Source organism: Parus major, chromosome 3, assembly GCF_001522545.3.
Source record: "Parus major isolate Abel chromosome 3, Parus_major1.1, whole genome shotgun sequence".
In the NCBI taxonomy this organism is placed as follows: domain Eukaryota; kingdom Metazoa; phylum Chordata; class Aves; order Passeriformes; family Paridae; genus Parus; species Parus major.
This window is the reverse complement of record NC_031770.1, coordinates 4,672,154-4,698,290: the sequence shown is the minus strand read 5'-3', so window position 1 is coordinate 4,698,290 and position 26,137 is coordinate 4,672,154. Positions and strand designations below refer to the sequence as shown.

Genomic DNA, 26,137 nt, shown 5'->3' with positions numbered 1-26,137 from the left:
GTGAGTTCAAACTCAGCTGTGGCAGGGTCCATGCAGGACCAGGGAATGCCTCACCCACTCTGGGAAGCAGCAGCCGGCACGGGGTGAAGATATCGGGATGGAAGTCAATGAGCTTCCGCTGTGCTGTGCTACTGAGGGCTGCTCAGCAGAATCCATCTGTCCTGGGCATGTCACAGCCCCTGCACTGAGGCAGCACAGCTGGGAGGGTCTGCCACAGGAGTTCACACCAATTCCCTTGGCAGAGCACTTTGGGGTGCCTGTCAGGCCCTGGAGCAGAGCTGAGCTGCACCAGCTGAGGGCAGTGCGAACCAAACAATGCCAGGAGATGCCTAAGGCTCATCCTTTCCCTGAAAACTCAGAGTAAATGGGACCAAATAAAACCCATTTATTGCCTCGCCCCCAATTGCAGTGCACTCATCAAATTTCCATGGGCAAGACGTAAATTTTTTAAAGTTAATTAACGAAGGCCTCCCCTTGCCTTCAAAATGTTTTGATTGGTTGCATCAGAAATTAAACCATTAAGGAATATCAAGTTTATATTTTCTTTAGAAACTCCACCTGTCAAAGTGTACCCTGTGCATCTTAAGACTCCAGAAAGGAAGATTTACTTCTGAAGATTTACTTATCCTGCAGTCACCTATCCACACCCGTAAGAGTGACAGCGCTCCCTGACAATTTTATTCCACAAACCTTCCAGCTTTCTTCAGCAGTGGCAGCACAAAAATCTAACTACTATGCAGCATTCCCGAATTCTCCAGAGCATGGTAATTGATTCTCTGTTCCTCCTGTCTATCTGGGGCCCAATCCCAAGCCCACTGAGTCAATAAAGAAACTCCTCTTTGCTCCAGCAGGCCTCAATCTGGCCCAGCGGGCCCCTTCCAAGCACACGAGTGTGCCTTTCACAACCCAACGATGACTACCCAGCCTGTGCTTCCTTCCAGATGCAGATGTTGAAATGTCAGGCTTTTATTCATCAACACATTTCTTCCTGAATGTTTCATTGAAGAAAATAACATGATTGCTCAACAGGCTCAAGGGATGGCTCAGGGAGGCTCAGCACAACGCAGAGAGCCAACCAAGCTCTCACTGGATTTGTACTGACAATCTTTGGATGGGGAGCTCACAATTGATTTAACCAGACTGGCAAAATAACCCTTTGCACAGAACACTAGAAGGGGGAGGTGGGCAGATTTTGGCCAGCTTGCACTTCTGAGATAAGAGGTACATGATAGCCTGTTCTTGCTGGAAGTGTCCAGAGAGGAAAGTACACAACGCACGGTTGTGTTCATTTCTTTAAAAACATTTAACACAAATACTCCCAAGGAGATCAAATCTCATTTTCAAGTTCTGCATCAGACAGCAAAACCAGGACATGTGGTTTTGTAACACACAGGCCTGGCAGCATGGAATCAAAAAGAGTGTTCCAGGAGGTATGGTACATCTGCACTGCCTTTTCCCCAGCAGCACGGCCCAGTGCTCACACCCAGCCCTCTCTCCCTGATTGATGGCAGCGACACAAAGGCACTCTGAGGGTGTCTAAGGGACAATTAGCTGTAATACCATCATTACTATCTGCATTCAGATGGGACTGCAAACCCAGGTCAGCACAGGACCTCTTCAGTGCTCACAAATACAGTGAAAATCGAGTCCTTCTCCAAGGAAGTCGAACAAAAGCCTGCCCATGGACAGAGGCAGACAGAAGAATACCAAGAAATTAGAGGATGCTGCTCCCTACCACAAGTTAGAACACAAATACTGCCAACCACTCACAGGCAGAAGGGCACAGGAAACTCCGGTGAAATAACAGGGCAGGTTTAAGGATGTTTTCAAGGAGCTGTCCCTGGTGAGTGGGGAAGTGTGGAGGAGATAAAAAAGTGCTCCTTAGGAAAAAAAGGAGAGGACAAAGGAGGCTGAACCCCAGCTGATGGATAGAGAGGTTCAGCATGGTAATACTGACTGGAGGATGATGAGGAGAGCTGTGAATGACAAGCCAAATCCCTGGGTTGAGGAAGCAGTGTGCTAAACTTTATCCATTCTCATCCTCCTGACAGGTGCTGAGAGTACTAATAAAACCAAAGGTTAGACAGTGCTTGAAATTCAGAGGAATCTGGTAATCTATTTTCTCAGACCCCTTCAAAACAATGGCCAGGATGAATTATGAATGTGGTACTTGCTGGTGCAGCTTGTTAAGTCTGCAACATCTAGGCAGCCACCAGCATCCTGGAGGGCAATCACCTTTTGGATTTTTTCCACTGTATATCAGCACTTGGTGATTTTTAAAAATGGAAAAATAAACTTTATTCAGTTTGATTAACTATTTTGCTTTGTAACAATGGGCCATAGTGTCAGATGGCATCAGCAGCAGCTGCATACACTAAGCCTAAAACTTTTTATCCCGTTTTCTATTTAGGCATCAAGAAACCATGGAGCCAATTCCGGCCTCTCTCTGTCTTCCATGACTCCTTCATTGCAGCACCCACTGCTCTGATAAAACCATCATCCTATCAGTGAGAAACTAACAATTTGCTTATTTAACAATATTCAAATACTGCTCCATTAGGAAGTTTTAGCTCCTTTCAGTATGGGTCTGCTTTTGGAGCAATGCACATCCCTGCAGAACTGCCACTGCTCCCTCTGCACTGTGATAGAACTTCTTTGGAAATCTTGCTTGCTCACTTCTGTTCATTGAGCAAGACCAGCCAGGTCTAAGATGCTTGTTTACCAAAATTACAATCTATCTTGCAAGGGTTATCTCAGAAATTCTTCTTCTGCTTTGTCATCTTTGCTCTATCTTTAGAAAAAGTTTTTTTCCATTGACATGTGTTGAAGTCACTTCCTACATCAGTTTCATGGGCATCCTGCAAGACATCCTACAAAGCCCAGAACTCTTTAATTATTGCTACCATTTCACCATCACTACACTTTTATATGGTCTTATAACACATCAAAAACATGGGTTTTCTTGGGTTTAAATAGCCTCAAGCAGTGTAAGACACAGCGAATCTTGATATCAACTCCAGTATGAACTCCTACTTTTTTTTTTTTTTGCACTGTTGTGAAAAAACTCATTTAGAATCTCCAGAAGGCTAAATCAACACAACTTTCTCCTGGAGATCAGCAGAGATTCTGACTACTCAAACCCAGTAGAGTAGTTTGAATAATATGTCCAAGTGGCTAAATGTATAGATTCTATTAAGGTTGGAGTACTGAAACACTTAATGTTGAGAAATGTTAACAATCAGGCTTCTGATTAATTGCATTACTCCAGAAAGAAATTGGTATTGGGTGTAGAGGAGCACAGGATGACACATTGCCAATATGGAGATGTGAGAAGAAAGGTGTCATGGTGACTCTTGGGCTCTGCCACGTGGAAACTCTTCACTACCACAATGTTCTTTTAAAATGGTGAATAATTTATTTTTAACTCTCCATAGAAATTAGAACTGGCACCTGATTTACAGAAATGCTGCATTCTCATAGCTGTAAGCTGTAGCTGTAATCTCTGGAGCTCTGAATACTTAAAAATTCAAAGTACTCTAGAAAAATGACATTCTGGGTGTTCCTTGTCAGTCATCCCTAAAGTGTTCTTAAGTTCTGTCAGATTTGTCTGTCCTTAGCTAAAATTGGTTTAATATTATTGCACTTCCCACAGGTATCATTCAGATAAATTCACTGCTGTTTGTCAGGAGCTCACAGGCAGTTTGGATACCCCCACAGAAACTCACTGAGGATCCTCTAGCTAGGATCAAGTATTGAATGACAGAGAGAGGAAAAATATTGACTAATTGCATTCTCAGAAAGAGGCACAAGCCCTAAAGGAGAAACAGAGGCTGACACGAGGACTACAAGCAATGTGTTTTGGCAGTCATGGATGAACTAAGTGACCACAGCAATTTTGCAGTCTCAGTTCCAGCATTTTCTAATTTGTAAGTGCTCATCTTCATATTCAGAGGCTGTTACAGAGGTGATACAGGCATAATAGTCACAGTTAATTTGTAAAATTACACACCCTATTATGCAACTGCCCCTTCTGCCTCACATTATCATCATTACCTTTATTCACAGCCTGGTTTTTTTCCTAGAAAATCTCCTAGAGAGGCTCCTGAAAGACAAAGTTGCTGCCCTCAGAAAGCCAAGGTTGTGTTCTCTGCCACTGTCCTCACCATGTGCTGATAACAAAAATGGAGAGTTAGGAATGCAGGGCTGATTTCAAATGCTGGAAAGGATGCAGCTGGAACACACACTTCTTTTTCTCCTGCTTGGGATTTGTCTAAAGCAAATCAAGAAAATAGTATTAAGTCATCCCTGACACCAGGATGAATCTTCCTTTGAAATCCAAAGCATACTCCAAAGCGTGCCCTTTTCATAGTTTCTTAAAAACAACAGTTGAAAACTCTTTCTTTGCTGCTAACAGGATAAACAATGTTATCCACAAATGAAGCAGGATTTCTTTCTTGTTAATTCAGCTTGGGGCAAACTGCCAGCATGAAAATTTTCAGCTCAGTTAATCAGAGTTTAGAAAAAACTACAAACAATGGGGAGAAGTTTTTAAATGGCAAATGGCAATGAACTTTTATTTTAGCAGAGCTTTCAATTTACTCTGTAAGTTTTCTACTGCTGTGGCATAAATGTCTGTGTTTATTAGAACACAAAATTTCAGTCCTGATAGGAGAAGAAATTCCAGTGCAGGGAACAGACACTGGGCTGGGAATCAGGATATAGATACTTTATTATTTTTGCCTGTTTCCATCTCTAGAACAGAAGAACACCTTAAAGCACTTTAAATAAAGGTCCATGACATGTTCCCAGCTAATGCAGGACAACAACAGGTTGAGCCTTCCCTGCCTGAGGAACAGGCATCTCATCCCTTTATCCTAAACCCTGAGGTACTGTAGAGGCTCTCATGGGCAATGGGTTCTGTTCAAAGGACAACAAATAATGGCCGGCACAGCCCAGAGGCAACAGGGAAAAGGAAACATTTATATTTGATATTGGACTTGGGCTCACAGGAAAGGCAGCCAAGGGTGGAGGAGTTGGCACTCCCTGTCCCTAATAAGCAGTGCAGAGAAACGTTAGCACACATCAGTGAGCCCTGGGTCATACCATGAGAATTCCTCAGCCCTCACAGAACAGAGCCCAGGACCAACAACACCTTAGTGTTGGTTCCTGCTGAGAAACCCACACTGGTGCACCTTTACCTCGCTAGGGTACTGCAAATGGACGGGATTGCAGCTGTAATTAAGCATCCAGGGAGAAGAATATCAGTAGATCCAAGTCCTACCTGCTCCAGGAGAGGAAGGCTCAAACATACTGGATGTATCACTGCAAGTGTTGGATGCTTGCTCCGACAGCTTCTTCTTTGCACTCCCATCTGCTGACTTATGAGACTTCTTCTTATTCTTCACCAGGATTTTGTACATTAAATCCATAGGGCTTGGGAGAGGAACCCCAGCTTCCAGCTTCCAGGAAGAAAGAGGAGAGATGCGTTAGACTGGCAGAGGAAACAAGCTCTTGGCAGTTTCTTAGGGAGCACATGGTACAGGACAGTTCTGTAACCTCTGTAAGCCCTGTTAAAATGAAACGGATTTTGCACAAGAGGCAATGTCAACATTAAATGAAACAGGGCTACTGAGGGCACTTAAGAAGAAAAATGCTTTATGAAATGTCTGCAGTAATATTACTATATAGCTATTACAAATAGCTAAATTACTAATAGCTATTACAAAACAAGTAATAGCTCAGATACGAGAGTCTAAGTTTTGAAATGGTGGCTACAAGGATCAATTGCATTTAAAAGATCACAATTCACTTTATCAGGGCAATCTCTGCACCAGAAATGATGCTTAAATCACCAACAGCACGCGTTGCTTAACTCCCTCCTTTGGCCTGAAAGGCTTGCTATGAAGAAAGAGGCAGAACTGTGACACTTAAATAAGAATTCACACAGCCATTTGTGATGTGATAAACACCAAGGCACATTACCGGGTATTTTTCCAATGGATCCATAAGCAGTGCATCTCCAAATATTAATCTGCAGTACTCTGCCATTTTTGCCTGTTGTTTAGGGCTGAAGAGAAGAAAAGAAAGCAAGGAATGAGTCCTACCAATGCTCCAGAGTGACAGCAGCAGTAATGGAGTACCCAATAACCCCAAACTAGATATAATTTCCTGATCCAATAGCTGTGAATTTTTCAGTGAGACCTACATATATCATGCAATAATTTCAATTCCTCTGATGGAGTTTAAAAGGGGAACATACACAAAGTAAAGACATATGTCAATTGAGTAACAGTGAAACAAACATAACATGAATTTGACTCTTTAAGGCAATACTTTTATTCAAAATTTAAATATTTTCCCCCTCATGTTACTTTATACACATGCCTGGTATTCTTCTTCCACTACATCCCCTATAAGTAAACTGAACTTCAGCAAACTACTTCAAACCAATTTTCCCAAAGTGCAACCAAAAGATTAAATAATTCCTGCCTATCAGTGATGGAGGTTTTAGGACTGAAGATAGGTTTTATGGCTCAGAAGCATTACTTCAATCATCTTAAAATGCAGCTCAGTACCACAGTCACTCTCTAATTTTAGAAAATGGAGTATTTTTGTTATATGTGCCTGTTTAAAATGCGTAGCATTTGAGCTGAGGCATCTTTCAAAGTTTCCTTTTTTGACACTGTTGGGAAGTCTCGATTAAAGGACAGGTTTGTATGGCTTAATATAACTTGCTCAGCTCCTGTTAATTAGGATCTGCATATCATGGAAGAGACAGGGATGCTATAAGCCGTTATGTTACCATGGAGCTGCTTTTCATGACAAAATAGAGCTGGGTATAGAGAGAGAAAAAATAAAAAAGAAAAAAAAAAAAAGAAAAAAAAGAAAAAGAAAAAGATAAAGAAAAGAAGAAGCTCATTTTTCTCTTGCAAACCAGGAGTTCAACCCTGGCTGTGCCCAGCTGGTCAGTGGTTACCAATGCCCAGGGTCAGCGTGGCCAAAGCAGGGCTGAGAAGAAGGCTGGGTGGCCAAATGACATGTCAATCAGAAAATGTGATTTCCCTGGGCTCTGCATCCTGCCTGCCCCTGGAAGCAGATAGGGGGTGAAGCAGTCATTAGCTCAGTCACTGACATAAAAATACTGCGAGGAGGCTTTAAATTATTCCCCAAAGCAAGAGCTGCATGCAGTTTAAATCCCGGCAGCATCTCATGAATGCTGTGTTTTGCATGCAGCCAATTCTGCACAGAAGCTAAAAGGCACTTTTGGCTGAGGATGGGAAATAAAGCTGAAGACAAGCAAGGCAGCAGAACGAAGAACCCACACGGGAGAAGGTGATGGAAAAACAGATCAGGCTGGGACATTGTGCTGGATATTTCCAGCCCTCAGCTACCAAGGGAAATAAAGGCACCACTCCAGCAGAGTGTGCATGTGCCATAAATCCAGCGGTCATTAGAGTGAGTTTCATTTCAGCCTTCTCCACCAGCATGTGTTTTGAACAGATCCATACTCTCAGAACCCACAAGGTTCAAAGGACAACTCCTTGAATCAAAAGAGCTCATTTATTGAAACCATAGTAATTGGATGTGACATCATCATCATCCTTAAATGGGCACAACTCCAAAAAGAACTCTCCATAGGAATTCAAAAACATAAAAAGCAAGAGTTAAATGCAATAAATTCCCAGTCACCACCACAGCTAGAACAAATTCTTCTGATCTTCGGTGTTTAATTACATATTTACCTCAAAGAGAGCACAGTGAGAACTTTCATTTTTGCAAATGAGAAAAATGTAATGCAACGTTATGTTGGTTCAGCGTATAAATTCCAATGTCACTGCATCCCAGAGGCAGAAAGTAGGAAAATTATGTGAAAAACTAATGGGTTTTAATACCACAAAAAACCCTTGAGGTAGTAAACAAGGCCAAATGAGGAAAATCTTGACATTACAAAATTACTTGTCTTTGTGAACTGGACTATGTGTACAGATATTTTTAAAAGTTTCTAAGAGGGAATAAAAATATTCATGAGTACCAGCATTTACCTTGTGGTAGATTTTTGTGTTTCTTCTCTCCCTAACATATGTATCTATGAATGTATTGTTGCAAGAGAGAGATCATTAGGAATAGCAGATTTCATACCCCTATTTAAATATTTTAAGTTGGAATACTTGTTTCCTTTTATTTTCCATTCTTTGAAAACTATGAACCAGAGCAACAGAAACATCAAATTTTCTAAGTCAGTATCTTCCCTCTATTTTGTTATGAAGTCAAAACCCAAGTATTTATTGGTTCACATCTCCTGTTACTGGAAATTCTCTCAGCACTCGTGCACTGCAGTGAAAATTGATTGCCTGCTAAGAGCTGACTTTATCTGCTTTACGATTTTTACTGTGCAGACATGGACAGGTAGCACACAGCCTAATTACAAATGCCCCCAAAATGTGCCAGGGCAAGAGGACATAAAGGGGGAACATGACACCTGGAGATATAGAAATATAAATATTAAGCAATGTTTTCACTACCATTATTGTATTGCCTGCACCTTGTTTTACAGTGTTTGTATCATGTCTATTATGAAGGTCAACCACAGAGGCTCCTTGGCACAACTACTGCTCCCAACATTACGTTTTTATCACTTCTGCAGAGATACTTCCTCTGCATAAGACAAAGGCACAGATGCTTCCCAGAAGAGTCTAAAATAATTCAAAGTGTGGGATGAAAAAGTGATAAAAATCCTGTTAATATTTGAAGCAACAATTCCAGCCAGAAACCAGCAGTATGAATAACTGTAATTAAATTTAATCTTGGAAGCAATCTTATATGGATACTGCTCAAGGATCACTTAACCTTTTTGCTATGTCATCAGTGCATTTCTAATTATAGAGTGTCTGCTTTCAGATTTGCAGATTGCTTATCATCTTGCAAGCCCCATTTCAAACTTCAAGGTCTTCTTGAGGTCTTTTCAACAATTTCAGGGCACTTCTCTGGTTTTTTTCACAGAACCACAGCTTTTTTAGTGGTCTTCTTTTCAGTGGGCATGTTTTGACTTCACTATAAATGATGGCATATGTAATATTTTATGTCATGTAGAAGTTACGTGCTTGCTTCTTTTTCTTAACTTTTTATTGCATATAAACACTAATACAATAATAGTGTTATAATAATACAAAAATATAATACACTAATAGTGGAGTTATAGTAAAGAAAATAAAAATTCTAAAAATCTTTCATGTGCTATGAACATATTGGAGAGGAGCCCTTCTAGGAAACACATCAAAGGAAAGCAAATGAGATGATTTACAGAATGTGCTAAAAAGTGATTTCTCCCCTAGGTGGACAAAGAGTGTCAAAAATATTCCCATGAAGATACACCAAAAGGAAGAAAAAATGCACTTTAAGTCCTGTGGTGATTACCACTGTCATATCTATGGTGGGGATGTGAAACTTATTTACCTCTGATAATTTTAGTATATTTAAATGCCATGAACACAGGCTTAAACTGTATTTATGTTTAAGCCAACACCAAAATTTCTGGGGGGACCAGAATTTCACAAACGACTCTTGCAACTTGAAAAGCAGAAAAACAATATTTGGTCCCCTAGAAGTAAGAATTGATGAAACAGGATTTGTTTGACAGAAATGCTAAAAAAAATTGGCCCTTTTTGTTAACATTTAGGGCAAAGTCCAGCTTTAAGATTTAGGAGAAAAACAACATTCCAAGTAAAGGAAAAGACAAAAGGAGCATTCCATGAAATTAGGTGAACTTTTCTGTGAGTGGCATGACTAACTGCAGATTTCTCCAGCAGCTAGTGAAGGAATTAAGGGGTAATTGTAGAAGTTGGTAAAACAAGTAGAAATTATTTTCAGCTAAAGCAAAATCAGAAAACACACACACTGAGTCTGATCATTTACTATAGAAGAAAATATTCACTAGCAGGAAAGCCTCAGAAAGAGAAAGCAATTGGTCATGGCTTTGCAAACTTGCTTTGCTAAAGACCTGTGAATTATCAATGTATGGAAAGGGATATCAGAGATTCCACATAAAGTTAATTCCTTATTCCATGGCTGGAGGTTGCTGAGGGAAAGGTCCATGGGGGAACTGTAAATAACAGATTCATGCAGCAGGAACTCTGCTCCCTTTCTGTCACATTCCTGCAGTGTCACACTACCTTTAATTCTGACACTGGTTCATCTTAGAATTTTAAGGGAACTTTTGCATGTTAAAAAAAATCCCCATCTGACAGGAGTTTATTTTCATAAATCTTTTTACTTCTTTACCTTCCTAAAATAGAACAGATCACCCTGGAACAGTCAAAGATTTAAGTCATAATGACTTTCAAGGAAGGAAAATGTAACTCTTGTGGTTAAAATACTTCAGCTGTTTTGCCAGGCCCCAAGAATATTTTTATTTTACATTGAAAAAAATCAAAACCAAACCAAACCCCAAAAATTAGTTTCTAAGTCCAAACTGCCCCCAGAAATGTTGGAAATGTTTTCACAGCAAAAAAACACGAAAGGAGAAAAGGCAATTCAAGTTAAGTGTTATGTGCCAGTGTCACACCCACTTTGAACCATGTGGTCTCTGCATTCAAAATCAAAGTTAATGTAAAAAAACCAAAAAAACAACTATAAAAATAAAATAGAACACTGAGAAAAGCTAGAAGTGTTCTCATTTATTTTTTCTTTTCTTACACAGAAAAATTGTCCTTTTCTTGTAACTAAAAAAAAAAAAAAAAAAAAAAAAAAAAAAAATTAATAAATTTATGCAAACTGTTATTTTGTTATTTTTCTGGCAGAAACTAACAGTTCCTGGTCATCCACACCACCTACTTTGCAGTCCTAGGAGTCCATAGCTCTGGCCTGAGAGACAGAGCAAATTCTGAATATGTTTGTAGCACAGAATAGGGTCACAAGCAGGTGAAATACTGCCTTGTTTTCTTTGGAGTATTGCTACATTCCAGCAGGACATACTGAGAGTGAAAAGTTAACAAAAAAATCCCTCTCACAATCAAACTTCCTCTCTCATACAAAAGGTTCTGATTCAGGAAGGTTTTCAAGAACAGGCCCAATTTCATTTTTGGATAAGAGCTGTTGTTTGTGTTACAAGTGCACACACAATTCCATGCCTAGACCTTATAAAAAATGAAACATCAGACAAAAAAAATGTGGTAATTACTTACGAATCCACATGATTTTCAAAGGAAAGGAGGATTGGAAAGGGCGATGTCTTAAATGCACATTCAGCAATAGCTTCTATTACTTCCTAAAGAATCAAAATAAACACAGTTACAAATTTAACTCACTAAAGAAGCAGAGTTTTAGCCTTTGAAGACAGAAAAGGCCCAACAAGCTTGGAAATCATTCCCTGAGATCAGACCTTCCTTCCTACACATCCCAGAAAGCTCTGGATATGCTCTTGCCACAACCAAATTCTTCAACCTGAACTCCAATCAAATCTCCAAAATGTCTGATAAGTCTCAAGCACCACATTTCCCAAGGAATGACTTATGTCTGCCAAAATCAACAGTTTAAATGTAAAGCTTGGTTTTGGTGTGGAGTTGTTCCATGCCTGCAGCCATGGCTTTAATCAACATGTTCTGACAATGGCAGATCATCTAATCATCATCAGCACAAGCATGTATCCATAAAATCCTTACTTACTCTGGCTCACATTTTAGTTCCCTCTTTTTTTCTTTTTTTGATGACAGAAATCCCTTTAATGCAAAAGGAAGGAAAGAAGAAATCTTTACTCAATTAAAACAGTTGGTTCTGTGGTAATTATCAGAGGACTCAGAAAAGGAAACTTCTGTAAAGTTTCCTGTCAGCTCTATGGAAAATGGAAACACTAAATCCAGTAGAAAAGTCATTTTTCTATATCTAAAGTCATCTATTTTCTATCATTCTAAAAGTCATCAAGATAAAGATGATTTTAGTGAGGTGCACAATAAATGCACTCATTGTTACAAATTATGAAATGTTTCCCTCTTGGAACAAATCTCTCTTCCAGAAGAACATACAAAACACTGAAGACTTTTCATACACTGGCAAACTCTGGAGTTTCTAGGAACCCATAAGTCTCTGCCATGCCAAATCACAAGAATGACTAAAGCCTAAAAGATGTATTTATTTTAAACAAGCTTTCTCTGAGGATTCCTCTTGTTCATTTTCTGTACTCTTAGAGGCTAAACTGAGAAGTGTAACTGTAAGAAATCCACTTCCTAAAAGAAAAACTGAGCTTCTGGTACATTCTTCTGGCCTACTTATTTTCAACTGCCTTCCTGCTGCAAGAGGGGATGGAATCCTGCATGAGTGGGGAAAATAACCTGGCAGGGTAAAATTAGGACTGCACTGATGTGAGGATGAAAAGCTCAGACACTGGTTCAGTGAAGGCAAACGCTCCATGGCCAGAGAGAAACAAGCTGGCAGGTTCCACACATGGCTCCAGCTGCAGAATGATTCACCTGAAGCTGCTCTCCAAGGTGTGAACATGGTTACACACACACACAGATCCCTGCTTGTGGCATGACATCCACACTGCTCCCTACAGGATCCCACCCTGGGAGCAGCTCTGAATGCGCAGCTGAGAAAATTCTTACGGATTTCTGAGTCATGAAGCGAGGGGAAAACCAAGGAACCAAAAAGCCCAGGAACATAAGGATGGGGAGTGTACAGTGCTGCCTCTGCACTTCAGGAAGTCTGTCTGAGGCTGTGAAAGCCGGCAGACTGAGCTGAATCCTTGTGCCGTGGTCACGGCAAAAGTGTGAGCTGATAAATGATTCAGCATTCAAGGCATGAATTGATTCTCACACTCCTGACACATTATTTCACTGCCATTTTTCTCCTCCCCAGCCAAGCAGCATACTCTGTGTGTTGAAAAGAAATCTAGATGTTTTTCACATTTTTCTGTGAGGATTAAAAGTGCTCTGAAATGACTGATGAAATACTCCTGAGCAGGTTTAAAATACCTTCCAGCATCTCTCCTGCCAGCACAATGCCAAGGGTTGAACATCAAAATATCCAGGGATAAATCTTGTTCACGCTAATGATCCTTTTAAAATTCAGATTAACTTTGTTTTAAATTCCTGCTCATGACCAAAGCAGTCGAGAGCCATCTTCCTTAATTAAAGGACTTCCAGCAATCAAACCCCAAGCCTATAAACATAATTGGCTTCCCATAAACATAACTGGAAAGCTAATAACAAACGTGCAAGAAGGTTGTTTTACGTGCTTCTGTGGTTAACTCAATCAGGGAAGAATTAGAGAAAGCAATCTGGGAAAAAAGGAGTGTTCTGGTACAAGTGAAACTTGGTGTTCTGTCTGTAGCAGACCTGTTTGTTTTTTTTTTCCTAAAGAAAGGCACTAGAAGATAAAAAAAACCACCCAAAACCAGGTTTCAAGCATGGGACAAATGTCTCAAAAGCTGTAGCTGGCACAGAAGCCACATGTAATCCCTGGAACATAACCAAAGTCACTAATGAACATTTTCCCACATATTCTTGCACACAGCTAAGGCTGGAAATGTATTTCCATGGTGAGTTAGTGTCTCGGATGAAGAATTATTTCTTCACACTTCAAAAATGATTTCCTGAGGTATCATTATAAGCTGTGCTGACTACCATTCCTAATACTACAGGAAAACACCTCCATTATGCTCCTCTAACACCTCAAATCAAAAACATCTTTAAGAAGAACAAGAAGATAACAATTTAAGGTTATTGCTAAGGGTATGGTCTCTACCTTATACTGTAGAAAAGGAAATGGAAGATGAAATTAAATAGTAAAGATGACATCTTTAGGGTTTGAATGGCACAAATATCCCTTCACAGCCTCCAAAGATACTAATTTTTCTTTTTCATCCTCCAGTGCTTTGGGTCTGATCCCAAGTATCAGGGATAACATTGCACATAGACTTATTACTTTATTTTAAATATAATGCCGAGTGTCCTGTGCATGGAGCCTGCCCATCTGGCCATGAGCAGCACATTCTACACTCACAGGAATTTAAAGGCTTGCAAATTGTCGAAATCTAGCTGCTACTTCCTGTCTCAGTTGAAGACTTTTGCCTCTCACTCCCAGTGACTGGACAGAGAGGAGAAAATGAGTGAACTGGTGTGCTGGGCACTGCTGCTCACATCCTGCAGCCTCCAGCTCTGTCCCATGGAGCTCTAACCCAACCAGTTGTTTCTCCCAACACTTCCACACCCATTTGTCTCTGTGCAGAGCCAGTTGTGATGGCTGTGCCTGGTCCCCCAGCCCTGGCTGTGGCCTTGCCTGATTCTGTCCCTGTGAGATTTGCTGCAGGACGTGCACAGGAGCATGGACCTGGGCATGAAGCCCAGTCCCCAGATGGCACTGCTGTCACAACACATAATCCCTTTTCCTCACACTGCCATGACCACCAGGAACCTTTCCCCACGCAAGGTCCAAATACTGAAACTCTTATCTTCCAAGGATTCTGCAGCTGCTCTGTAATCTCCTCGTACAGCATCTTTTTGCCCTCACATTTCTGCCCCTCCCACCTTGGCAGTGATGGATCTGTGATGGTTATGCACGAAAAGAACCCTCCCCAGCTAAAGCAGCCACCCCTGTGCTGTACCTTGAAGGATATCTCAGTTGTCATGGTGAATCCATGTGTGATGACCGGCTCCTCCTCCGCTGTCCGTCCCTTCCAGCAGTCCAGCTCCACGCAGCGGCAGCCCGACAGGAGCACCTGCCGGTACATCTCCACTGAGGAGTTGCCAGCCAGCTGTCCAGCTGGGACAGAACACAAAAAAAGGAAGTCATTCTGGGCCTCAGGAATAGATACAACTGAGCTAACAATAATTAGAGTTATTAACAGCAGCTTTTACCCTCGGCTGAGAGGAATAACACTCCAAGGAATACGAAAAGAGTAAGAACACAACGGAAATTACTTTGGCACAATCAATGTCATGGTTTGGATCCTGCCCTCAGTCAAATAGAAATAACCCAGCTGAAGCCAGCTCAAATACATGAAATAAAATAAGAATAATATAAAAGCTTAGTTCTATGAGATTTTGTCATCCCTTGACAAGCAATGTGAAATTCAGAAGCCACTCAGGAGACCAAGAGCACATTTTCTCACAACACGCAATGCAGTTTCGTACGAGATGAAACAAATCCCCTGCAGTCACTAATGGCACCATCATTTGGTCTCAAATCAATATTAAATATGCTAACCACTGCAATGAGTTGGTCAGTTAAATTTTCTGATGTGATACTGTATCATGTAGGGAGAAATTCAATTAAACTGCCCTTTTCCAATAATGAGATAATATAAGCCTAAAAATCAAGAAGGAAAACTCATTTTTTCCAAACTTGGGAAATATTGAAAAAGAAACACAAAAAAATATTCCCAAGCCAACAAAGAAGTCCAGTTGGAATCAGGGAAGGATATCCAGCCAGGCTGTCTTCATCTGCTGCAAGAAGTTTGATTCCAGTCATCCAGATACAAATTTCTTGCAGCAGAGATGGAACGGAAGAATGGCTTTGTGCTTCTTTTAGATGTGAAGAAAATGGATGCAGTTTCCTGCTTTCTAGCAGATTTGCTGAGAAGATCTTCCTGGATTTCTTGAAGGAAATTGATTTTTTTTTTAAGGAGGCAGTGAGTTCACTTACAGCAAAGATTCTTTGCTGACTGGGGGACATACAAATACTTCATCTAGACTGGCATACACTGTAATGCAGATTAATCCTCATTTTATTGTCCCTGTGATTCTGTGTTTAGGTTTTATGCTGGGGAATACACATTTTGGGATTTGCTTCACAAAACAGCATTGTCTGTTTTTACCTTGCACTAGAAACTGTAACAGAACCACTTCTTATTTGACAATCCCTCATTTCAGTTTCTATCTGATACATGAAGTGGAGCAATCATAAATACTCCACAAGGTATTAACTTTACTCCTGTTGAAATCCATAAGAATTCCTGCTAGAACCAGTGAGAAATATCTGCTAATAACAGAGGAAAATGGCCAGTTCTGGAAAGCTCTGAAAATCCAGAATCAGCAAAGTGGCAATGTGTCTTTGTGTCTTTTTTTTTTTTTTTTTTTTTTTTTTTTTTTTAATTTAGCTTTTTCCTGTTTCACCTTTGATTACTGCAGATTATCTCTCCTCACACAAAAGCCTTTTTGGTGCAGTTCCAGTGTCTGGGTTAAGTAGTGGCTCTTTTTCTTTGCAGGATGCAAACAAGCATAAGCACAGATCAGGGAATAACAACTCACATTTCCATGTACTCATCCCTAAGCATCTGCTTATGAAATCCTGGCTCTCATAGGGCTCCACTGATCTCTACTGCCTCAAAAGCCCACATTCACTTAGAAAACTGTTCTAATGTTGTCTTTCTTTTCCCTCAGAGCATTCTGAGTTTGGATTAACAAACTATTCCATGATTAACAAACTCTATTTCCGAGAGACTCCTGGTGGTTATCATTGTTAAGTGTTTTGGGCTCCAAGATCCTTCACCTTCAAAAGTGCTTAAGTAAATCATGACATGCACCACTTGCCATATGACACTTCCCACACTACCTTATTAATAAGGCTCAGACGTTTTGGAAGGATTCCTGCAAAGGATAAGAGGATATTCAACCTCCAAACCATACAATCTTCAGAAAGACTCCCAGGCAGAGTGTAAAATGCTAGCACACATTTTAATAGTCCCAACAGCTTGTTTTTCTGAAATAGAGAATATGAGGAATGCTCTCCCAAAAGTGGGGTGCATGTATTATTTAGAAATTTCTATTGTATGAGCCCCTGTTTGCATTTATTTTAAAATACCCCTTTTGCATTTTAAAATGTGATAACACTAAAGGGAACACTTCCAGTCTGGTTTTAATAGCCTGAGTACAGATCAATTTTCTAATACTGGAAATTGAAAGCATTATGTATTCCCTTCTACAATACAAGCAGTGTCTACAGTAATACCATATATAACATTTGCATTCCATCACTCTGTATGGGCTAAGGAGAAATGGATTTTGACAAAAATTTACTTTTCTGAAAAATATAATTTGCTAAATAATACCTGACAGGACACTATGCAGAATGAGTCAGTGCTGATTGATCTAAGCTGAGGATATGACCCAGGTTTCCCCACACAGAGCACTTCACACCTCTGTAACTTTAAGCTGTTCATTTCTCAGGAAGTGCATCCTTGTTGGATTCATCTCCCACTGTTTTTCTGTGTGAAAGTTACTTGCAACACATGGAGTTAAAACGTGGTTGCTATCTATTTAGGATATCTTTCCTCCCCAAACTGAGGGATTTTTGGATCCAGCTATTTGGAATCACCTGACTCTTCACTATTCTAGAACCAGAGGCTGCTTCTTCCCTCTCTCCCAACACTTTCTCCCAGCATGAGGTGCCTGTGTCCTCCCTTTGCTGGGCACAAACATGAGCAGCTAAATCCTCTCTCCAGACAAGTCCTGGAGAAGCAATCAGTGCCCTGGATCATGCAGCAGGGTTTGCAGTGTGCAAACTCAGAGCCCCACACCGCTGGGAGCCTGGCTCCTCACTCCAGCAGCCACACAAGGTGCTGGCTGCTGAGATTTTTTTTTAGACACAGCACATTTATCTGAATTTATTTTCCTCCTGAGCTATTTCACCATGCACAGGACAAGGGGCTCAGACCCCACACTGTGACATCCTCTGCTCCTGCCTGTATGTCAGTCAGAATCAGGCTCTGAGCCTTGCCTGTTGTTTTTAACACTTCACATTGGACCAAAGCAGGATGTGTGGCCAGCAGCAGGAAGGTGTCACCCAGCTTTCCATCCCTTCCCTATGGCGCTGTCAGCTTGGAAACTGTTCTGAAGGCTCTGAAGATGAAGAAGGTTACAAGGAAGTGCTGGATGCAGATAATAAGCAGCAACAGTGAGGACTGAGGAATCACTGAGAACAGAGAAGCTGGAGGATGGTAGATGAGCGGTCACAGGCAACAACAGAGAAGAGAACTGTCCTTCATGAGACATTTTTCTAGAAAGACCTGAAATACCAGACTGTAAGTAGGGAAGCAGCTGCTGAGGTCAACAGGATAGTCCCACACTGGCCACATGTGCTCAGCTGATAGCAACCTATTGCTGAGATTATTGTTTCTTTTAGCCAAAACACATGTAAAAGGCGTGTGATTTTAGTACTTTGCATTTCCCATATACAACAGCAAGCTGCCCAGCCTTCAAAACACGTAAGGCTGAGTGTGATATGTCATCATCTGTCTCTGACTTTGGGTGAAGAGAAGTTGCAAAGTCACTCCCCACTGTGCCCACAGCAGAAACTTGTGAGGTGAGAGTCCAGGAAAAAGCAGGGTTGCACTTTAAGGGTTCAAAGGAATAAAGTAATAAATACGATACCAGTGAGAATAAAAGATGAGACAGTAAAAAAAGTTTCTCAAAGATGACATTTCTTTAAGTTAGCCTAGGTTCACTGCAAATCACTTCTTTCTTCATGGGTTTTTACCTTTGTTCTTAAAAATTACATTTCCCTAAGAAAAAAGAAAGCAGTAACACTTCTAAATAAATAATCAGCACTTGATGTACTGCCAAGGGTTTCTACTAAAGGCTAGGAAAATGATCAGTAATTAAAAGTAAATTCAGAGTGTGCACATGGTGCTTTTTATGTTATAATATTGCTTCTTTGTGCAAGATTTTTTCTGGGTTAAAAAAACTAACAAAGGGAGAGATAATTGGTAGGGCATTAAGCTCAGTAATCATAAAGTAATGCCAAACTGAATGGTTTTCTTATTGTCCTGATAATTATTACATGACTAGTTGCTATTTCATGGCCACAATCAGGGCAAAGGTGCTTCCAAGGTTTCCCTTCCAAAGCCATGAGCACTTGAGCAGACCCTTCAAACTCTTCTGGAGGAAAGGAATAGGCTGCCACCATTAATTTTATTCATTTTACTTCCTTGTTGGAAAAAAGCAAATGGGAATGTGATTACTGTATCTGATGTAGGTTCAGAGCAAAATCTAAGACTGTCAGTTTTTGTAATGCACAGATAAAAATCAAATCATTAATGCAATTGTCGGCCAGCTGCCACACATTCACTGAACATAATGAACACACTAAAAGGGAAGGGCTTGTGGTTTGTGCCTGTAAATGTGAAAACATGCACTCTGGAAAGGAATTTGATAGAGTTTCAAGCTTCTCTTGCACTATCCCCTGAGTTCATCCTGATTTACTCCCCCCAGTTTACTAAGATAGGAATATTTTGTCAAATTAAGACTGAAGATTATGTTTCCAAATACAGCCTCTGAAGTTACTTGGAAATGCAGGCAAAGAAACCTGTAGATGCAATCTGAGATGATTTGCAGACTTTCACGTACAAGTCAAAGCAAATTTAGTAAGTGTCAAGGTAAATAATTAAACATGTGAGGTCACTTGTAGTGCAGTTAAAAAAAAAAATATGATAGGTTGGACTAATGACAAATTCCCATCCTTAATTCTTTGGGTTTTGGCTTTTGTACCTCTAAACCTTTGGAACACATCTCTGTCCTGACCAGCCCTGATAAAATTCTGTGTTATGGACATGGCTATAAATTCCTGCTGGTAGAGGGGAGAGCAGTTTTCATCTCTTCAGATCAACTTTAAATCGTATCTTCTTTAAACCTCCCACAGGCCTGAGCTTCTTGCATTACTACTGTACTGTTTTTCTCCAGAATATCTGTATAAAGCTGCAGCATTTGGCTTAAGCACCAACTAATCCCCAGTGACAGAACAAAGTCCATATTGGATGTAAGAGGTCTGCAAAACATCATAGTTAAAAATTGCTTTTGCTTTGGCCACGTCTTTGCCCCACCAAAGAGCATAAATTTCTGCATATTGGAATCATAACTTAAAAGTGGCCACAATGATTTTTGTTTCTTTTAATTCAGAGAAAGAAAATCGCTGTCAAAACAAATACTTATGTGACAAGTTCTAGCACAAAACACATTTTACAGCCGAGATATAAACCCTTGAAAAATGGTGTCTAATGGAAACAATGACAGTTCATTCACTCCATCAAAGCTGGCAAAGGTGCTGGAGAAAGAGCTGTAACAAACATAAAGCAGATGAAAATAACTCCCATGAGGTCTGTTTAAAGTGGGCAATACCACTGCCTGAGGTTGTCTATGTTTTGGCATACTGGCATTCTGAAGGAGTTGGTCAGTTAAGGCCAGTCTGTTAACACCATTAAAAAGCCTACATTTCACATAAACCACATTTTTAACACTCAGTGCAGCATCATTTTTTAAAATTAAACATAATGCTAAGTCATTAGCAAACATGACAGGACAAAGCAAACATCAAATCAAACAGGAGAGAACCCCTTGTGCACATCTGCTTGCCCAAAACATTTGTTCCTATGTAAACCAAACTAAAATAGTAAATTTACAATTATTCTCTCACAAGTTAACACAACCTTGGACTAGAAAATGAATGCCAAATGTTGAATTCCTAAACTGCCTTAGCTTTTTCTGAGTCTTAAAGCATTGTTGACTTTGCTGTGCAAACAATACAGTTCAGACTGTAACTCTAATTAACGGGACCTTCTGGATGCTCAGCCTTTTTAAAACCATGACAGCACCTAAAAATTTCAGCTCAGATGTTAGATATTGTTAGGAAGTCGTTTCCACTCCTTGCATTTATGGGCTGTCAGAAAGTTATGTGCCATGTTGGAACCTCCCTAATCTCTGAATCAAAGCAAATTTCATGGAGCACAACAAACTGCCAGATTTAATGTTTAGGGGCAAATTTATGAGCTACAGAGATGTTTTCCATATTCTGCTTTGCACGCTTGTCTTGCTAACTTTGTTGTCATAAAAAGTACGATGTTCATTCTCCTCCCTAAAGATGGGCCTTAATCTGCAATTCTACTTGAGGGAAACTTTCCAGGGACTTCACTGGGTTTCTGACCAGGCCTTATCTGAACAATGCAACTGTTGCTCACCTGTTAATGAAAGTGTATTTGATGCACATCTGTTGCAGCTGCAACAAAAATCAAGTGCCACCCTTGGTTCCCTGAAGACTGAACTCCATCATCTGTTTAATGCTGATGTTTTTAGTGTATTTTACATTACCACTGAGAATACACTCAGAAATTTTGTAAGGTAAGAATTTAGATCTGTGCAACACTGCTGTACCTGTGAGGTAGGTGTTGTGTGAGGAGTTGATGAAATAGTGTGACAGTGGTTGAGACATATCTTCATTTAAATCCAGTTTCTCGGGTGGAACGACGCCGTTCTCTTCTCCACTCAGATACCGCATAAATCCATCCACGGATATCTGTCCTGAGAGAAACACAGAGCCAGGGAAAGCACCAATTAATTTCAGCTACAGATTTTATGACATGCAGATAAATTCAATATACACTCACACAAATGCATGTGTGAAAGACCATATAACCATCAGCCTGGCTTGCACCCAGTTATCCAAATATTCTTTTGTTACTGCTACCTCATTTCCAGCCATCCAAGTTGTTGGTAACACACACCCCTTTAGCTGTAACAAATATGAATCTCTCCATAATCAGCATCTACAGAAAATCAAGTGCATGGGGGAATTGGTTACAGCAAAAACAGATCTAAGCCCATGAAGGAAGGGGGTCTTTGGGGGACAAAAAGCATGCTTTCCTGAGGAAACCAAGAAACCTGCAGAGAGCCACAGACACAGGTAACTCTGACCTCTCTTGAGTTCGGTGTGTATGAACTACCTTTCAAATGGGAACTAAGCTTAGCTTTGTCATTTTTATATTTGTCTTCTAATTCATATCTCACTGGAGTGCCAGCATAAATGATCATTTTATATGCTGCTGTCAAATTAGAAAGCTGGGTCCTATCCTCAGCTTAAATATCCCCATAATTTTTACTACAGCAGGAGGACTTTTGCTGTCAAGCCTTCTGCATAAAGTTGACTTTAGGGTGTCAATTTGTGCATTTAGACTAAAAAGAAATCCAGTAATCTGTAACTGAAGATTATTGCTTAATTGAACAAATTTAATACATTTTTCTTTTACTGGTATTTTTTGCTCTTTTGTCTAAATTTCATCTGTTTGCTCAACCACATATCTTTAGTTATTTCAGCCCCTGCCTACAGTAAAACAGATTTTCTGTATCTCTGAACTGCATGTTTGGTGACTTCCAACAATGAGAATTTCTTACCTCTTGTTCCCAACCCAAAATATTCTGCACAGTCTGTTCAAGCAAAATCTCATTTGCCTGTTGAGAGCATAGAAAATTTGAAGACTTCAGTTCTACTCCTGACTTTGCTACTCTCTCCTTTCAGGACCAAGCTGTTTTTATACTAAAACATATAAACTTACACATATTTTTCTAGGATGTTAAAAAGTAGCAGACAACCCTGTCCTTTTTTTTTTTTTAATATCCTGTAACCACATGATGCAAATATTGCATGTAAAGCATTTACTTAAGATCTGTGCTTGGAACTGATCTGGCTCTTGCTCAGAAAGGAAAAGATATAACAGTCTTAAGTGCCCATCCTCGTTTTCATAACAATCCAAGACTGGTAGCATTAAACAAACTTATTCATAAGAATAGAAATGCAGTGACAATACAGAGCAAAGCAATTGCCATTCATTCTTATGACAACAATTTTAAGATGGTTGGAAAGAAAAACATTGAGTCCATACATTATTTTAAAGCTGTAATCTGAGTGCAGTCAGGCTCCACAGCTGCTTTGTTATAGGGTAACTAATCATCCAGAGATGGAGGCCCATGTACTTTCCTTTCCACAAGAAAAGATGCAGGAAGGTGAAAATCAGGGAAAAAAACCCCACTACTGCAGTTTTTCATGAAACTAAAGGTTTAGGAACAACCTTTCCACTGCCTGAATCTACCACAGAATGCAAACAGTACCATGTTCTATAATGGAGTTAGCTTAATCTGAAATCCACCTAAGAGAACACTCTGCACCAAGTTTACCAGGATATAGGGAGAGGTTGTGTGGTGTATCCATACCAAGTGAAATAATAGAGGAAAAACCAGTTAAGCTCCGAATGGGATAGCTGCCACTTGCATTTTGTTATACAGATAGGTTGATTCATGCATGTGTAGTCTTCAAGGTCCTCAAAGTGATCTTTGTGTTCTAATCCTCCAAGTGCACCTGACAAACAGGGGCCTTGTTTTTCAGATGGAGATGGTCCTCCTGTGCATCGCTGCTGGTATTAACATAAATCCCAGCGAGCATTATTCACACTTATAGTTAAGCAGCTTCTGAGTTACACACTTGTCTGAGCTCATGGCTCTAAAATGTGATTTCCCCTATCACAATTAAGCAGTCAGCATTTCAGAAAGTGAAGCAATTTGCAAGTTCAATTACTGGCAATATTGCATCAGTGAGAGTTTGTCTGCAGAACGGAGATGGCAGATGTCAAAGGGGCTTTGTGTCCTGGATATTAAAGAGTAGATTACTTGAGACCAATATCAATAATATTCTGAGGCAAACTGCAGAGAAGATGATCCTTGGTGGACAGTCATAAAAAAAAATAGTCTCAATTAAGTGGTAAAATTTGTTCTCTGTTTCCTTAAACATATTACACCTTTACACAGACACTGGTGAGAAAAAATAATATGTGATCACTTGTTTTGATTATAGTTGTCACCTTTTATCTTTGGATATAGAATAGAAAGATTTAATGGCATGTTTAGGTATAAAAACTTAGAGAGACAAGAGACACATAATGCAAAGACACAGAGACATGACAGATTCACATTTTTTGTTTTTCTTGCCTTTTTGTATTAAAATTATCTTAGCCCTAAAATTTTGAAGAAACTTCCAATAATATCTAGTGTGCTTTATATACTTCAAGTTGTAGAGTTAATTGGCTTGTCTTTTTCACTCACCACTGCCACACTAAATGTGATCTGGCATCTCTTTTTGGGATGGAACTCACATCTGTGGAATCACAGCAGAAGCCATATCAGCAGCTACAGCCCTCAGAGAGACCCTTCTCTCTACAGGGTTTGGAGTTTGCCAGCACAAGAAATTTATTTTTCTTCCCCTTCAAACACCTCTTCTCTAATTTATCTGATTAATTACAATTTCCCTCCCTATGGGGCCACTCAGTAGAGCTTTACTAAAACACTTAAAATCAGCACAAACATAAAAATGCCTCCTTTATCCTGAGGTGCTTGGCCAATTGAAATGTTCAACAGAACCCCCTCAGTGCCGCTGAGACACCTCCTGCTGAAGTGGGTAAGAGCTTCCCAATCCTCCACTCTCCCTCAGATCCCTTTTCCCCTCTCTCTTTGTCCTCTTTCCCTCACACTCTGCACACTTTCCTCTCACACTTTTCACATTTCCCCTGACACGTGGCACGGTTTCTCTCATTGCATTTTCCTCCTCTCTTAGAACATTCTTCACTCTTTGTGTTTCTTCGCCCTCACTTTCCACCTTTCTCCTCACACTTTGCACTTCTCCATTTGCATTTTTCTCTTCATGCTTTGCCCTATTTCCTCTTACACTTCCCATTTTTCCTTTATGTTTTGCACTTTCCCCCTCACACTCTGCATTTTTCCTGCTTCATATTTCCTTTTTCTTCACACTTCACACTTTTCCCCTCACATTTTTCCTGTTTTCCCCTCACATTTCGTTCTTCCCCTCCAACTGTGCACTCTTGCCCTCACTTTGCACTTTTTTTTGTACTTTTGACCTTTTTTCCCCTCACATTTCGTTCTTCTTCCCCTCACATTGTGTGCTTTTCCCCTCACTTCACACTTTTTTTCCTGTACTTTTGCCCTTTTCTCTCACGCTCTTCCCTTTTTCCCCCTCTCACTTTGCTTTTTCCCTCACACTTCCACTTTTCCTCCTCATATTTTGCACTTTTCCCCTCACACTCTGCACCTTTCCATTAGCATTTTCCCCTTCACATTTTGCCCTATTTCCCCTTACACCTTTCATTTTTACCTTATACTTTGCACTTTTCCCCTCACAATCTGCACTTTTCCAGCCTCACTTTGCCCTTTTATCCTCACACTTTTCCCCTCACATTTTCCACATTTTCCCCTCACACTTTGCACATTTTTCCTTCACATTTCACACTTTTCCCCTCACTTTGCACTCGTTCTACACTTTTTTCTGTCTATTTGCACTTCCTTCCTCACATTTTCCACTCTTCTTCCTCATATTTTGCTCTTTTCCCTGTTTGCATTTTTCCCTTCACACTTTCCCCTATTTCCCCTTACATTTTGCACTTTTCCCCTCACACTTTCAACATTTTCCCCTCACACTTTGTACATTTTTCCTTCACATTTCACACTTTTCCCCTCACACTCAGCACGTTTTTCCTCTCTCACTTTGCACTTTTCCCTTCACACTTTGCATATTTTTGACTTGATTCCCAAAGCATGTATAAGTGGCCAGCTAAAGTTTGGTGCCAGTTAAGTAAATAACAGATCAATTTTAATGTTTTTATTGTGCATTGGAACAGGCCTGAAAAATACCAGAACAAGTGTGGAGGAGAAATACAAAAATGTCTAATATATTCTTAGTCATAGACATTCCAAATACATCAAAATTAGAAATGTGTAGCTGCACACTTGTGTAAAGATTATATAGGCTTTGATCTAACTCTAGAAATGTACTCAAATTAAAAATTTTCAAGAGTTTGGAAAGGCATTGCAAAGTCTGGAAATGTCTCCCTATGCCTCTCTCTGTATACACAAATGCAGAAAAACGTGAAGCAGTTTCTTAGCAAATGATTGCACAGAACACCTCAAATTGCTGCTCCATACAACCTTCAGGGTGGTGGAATTCATGCAGAGATCAAAAAAGAACCGCCACGTTGGGAACCAAGTGAAGTCAACTGAATTTGGCATTTTTTCATTAAAATTTGATAGGAAGGAGAAGTAATTTCCTACTAGAAGAGGAATATGTTGAAAGAGTCTATTGAATTTCCTGACTGTGATCAGCTTCATTATATGAAACATGGGAAGTGTTTGTGCAGCTTGATCTTTTTCCACAGCCGTGGCTCCACCTGATCGTTCCAGAATAGTTACAAGGGAGAGAAAAAGGGAAAACAAAAAAAAAGCAGAAATGAAGTAGCAAGTTCTATACATTTCACAATAATTCCTTATTAACTCCAGCTACATGATCCCATACCTTCAAAGATCTATTGCAATGGATAAAA

The 26,137-nt window shown here is 40.1% G+C and overlaps 1 protein-coding gene across 2 annotated transcripts in view; it reads right to left on the bottom strand.

Annotated features, from left to right (window-relative positions):
* PLCB1 (phospholipase C beta 1) overlaps positions 1-26,137 on the bottom strand; it is a 331,414-nt gene that overhangs the window by 83,677 nt on the left and 221,600 nt on the right. For both annotated transcript variants that reach the window (XM_015620526.1, XM_015620527.1), the window contains exons 10-14: positions 21,135-21,281; positions 14,597-14,754; positions 11,181-11,263; positions 5,983-6,067; positions 5,282-5,459 (exon numbers count right to left, since the gene is read on the bottom strand). In XM_015620526.1, coding sequence (XP_015476012.1) covers positions 5,282-5,459; positions 5,983-6,067; positions 11,181-11,263; positions 14,597-14,754; positions 21,135-21,281 — 651 coding nt within the window. The remainder of the gene's footprint in view (positions 1-5,281; positions 5,460-5,982; positions 6,068-11,180; positions 11,264-14,596; positions 14,755-21,134; positions 21,282-26,137) is intronic.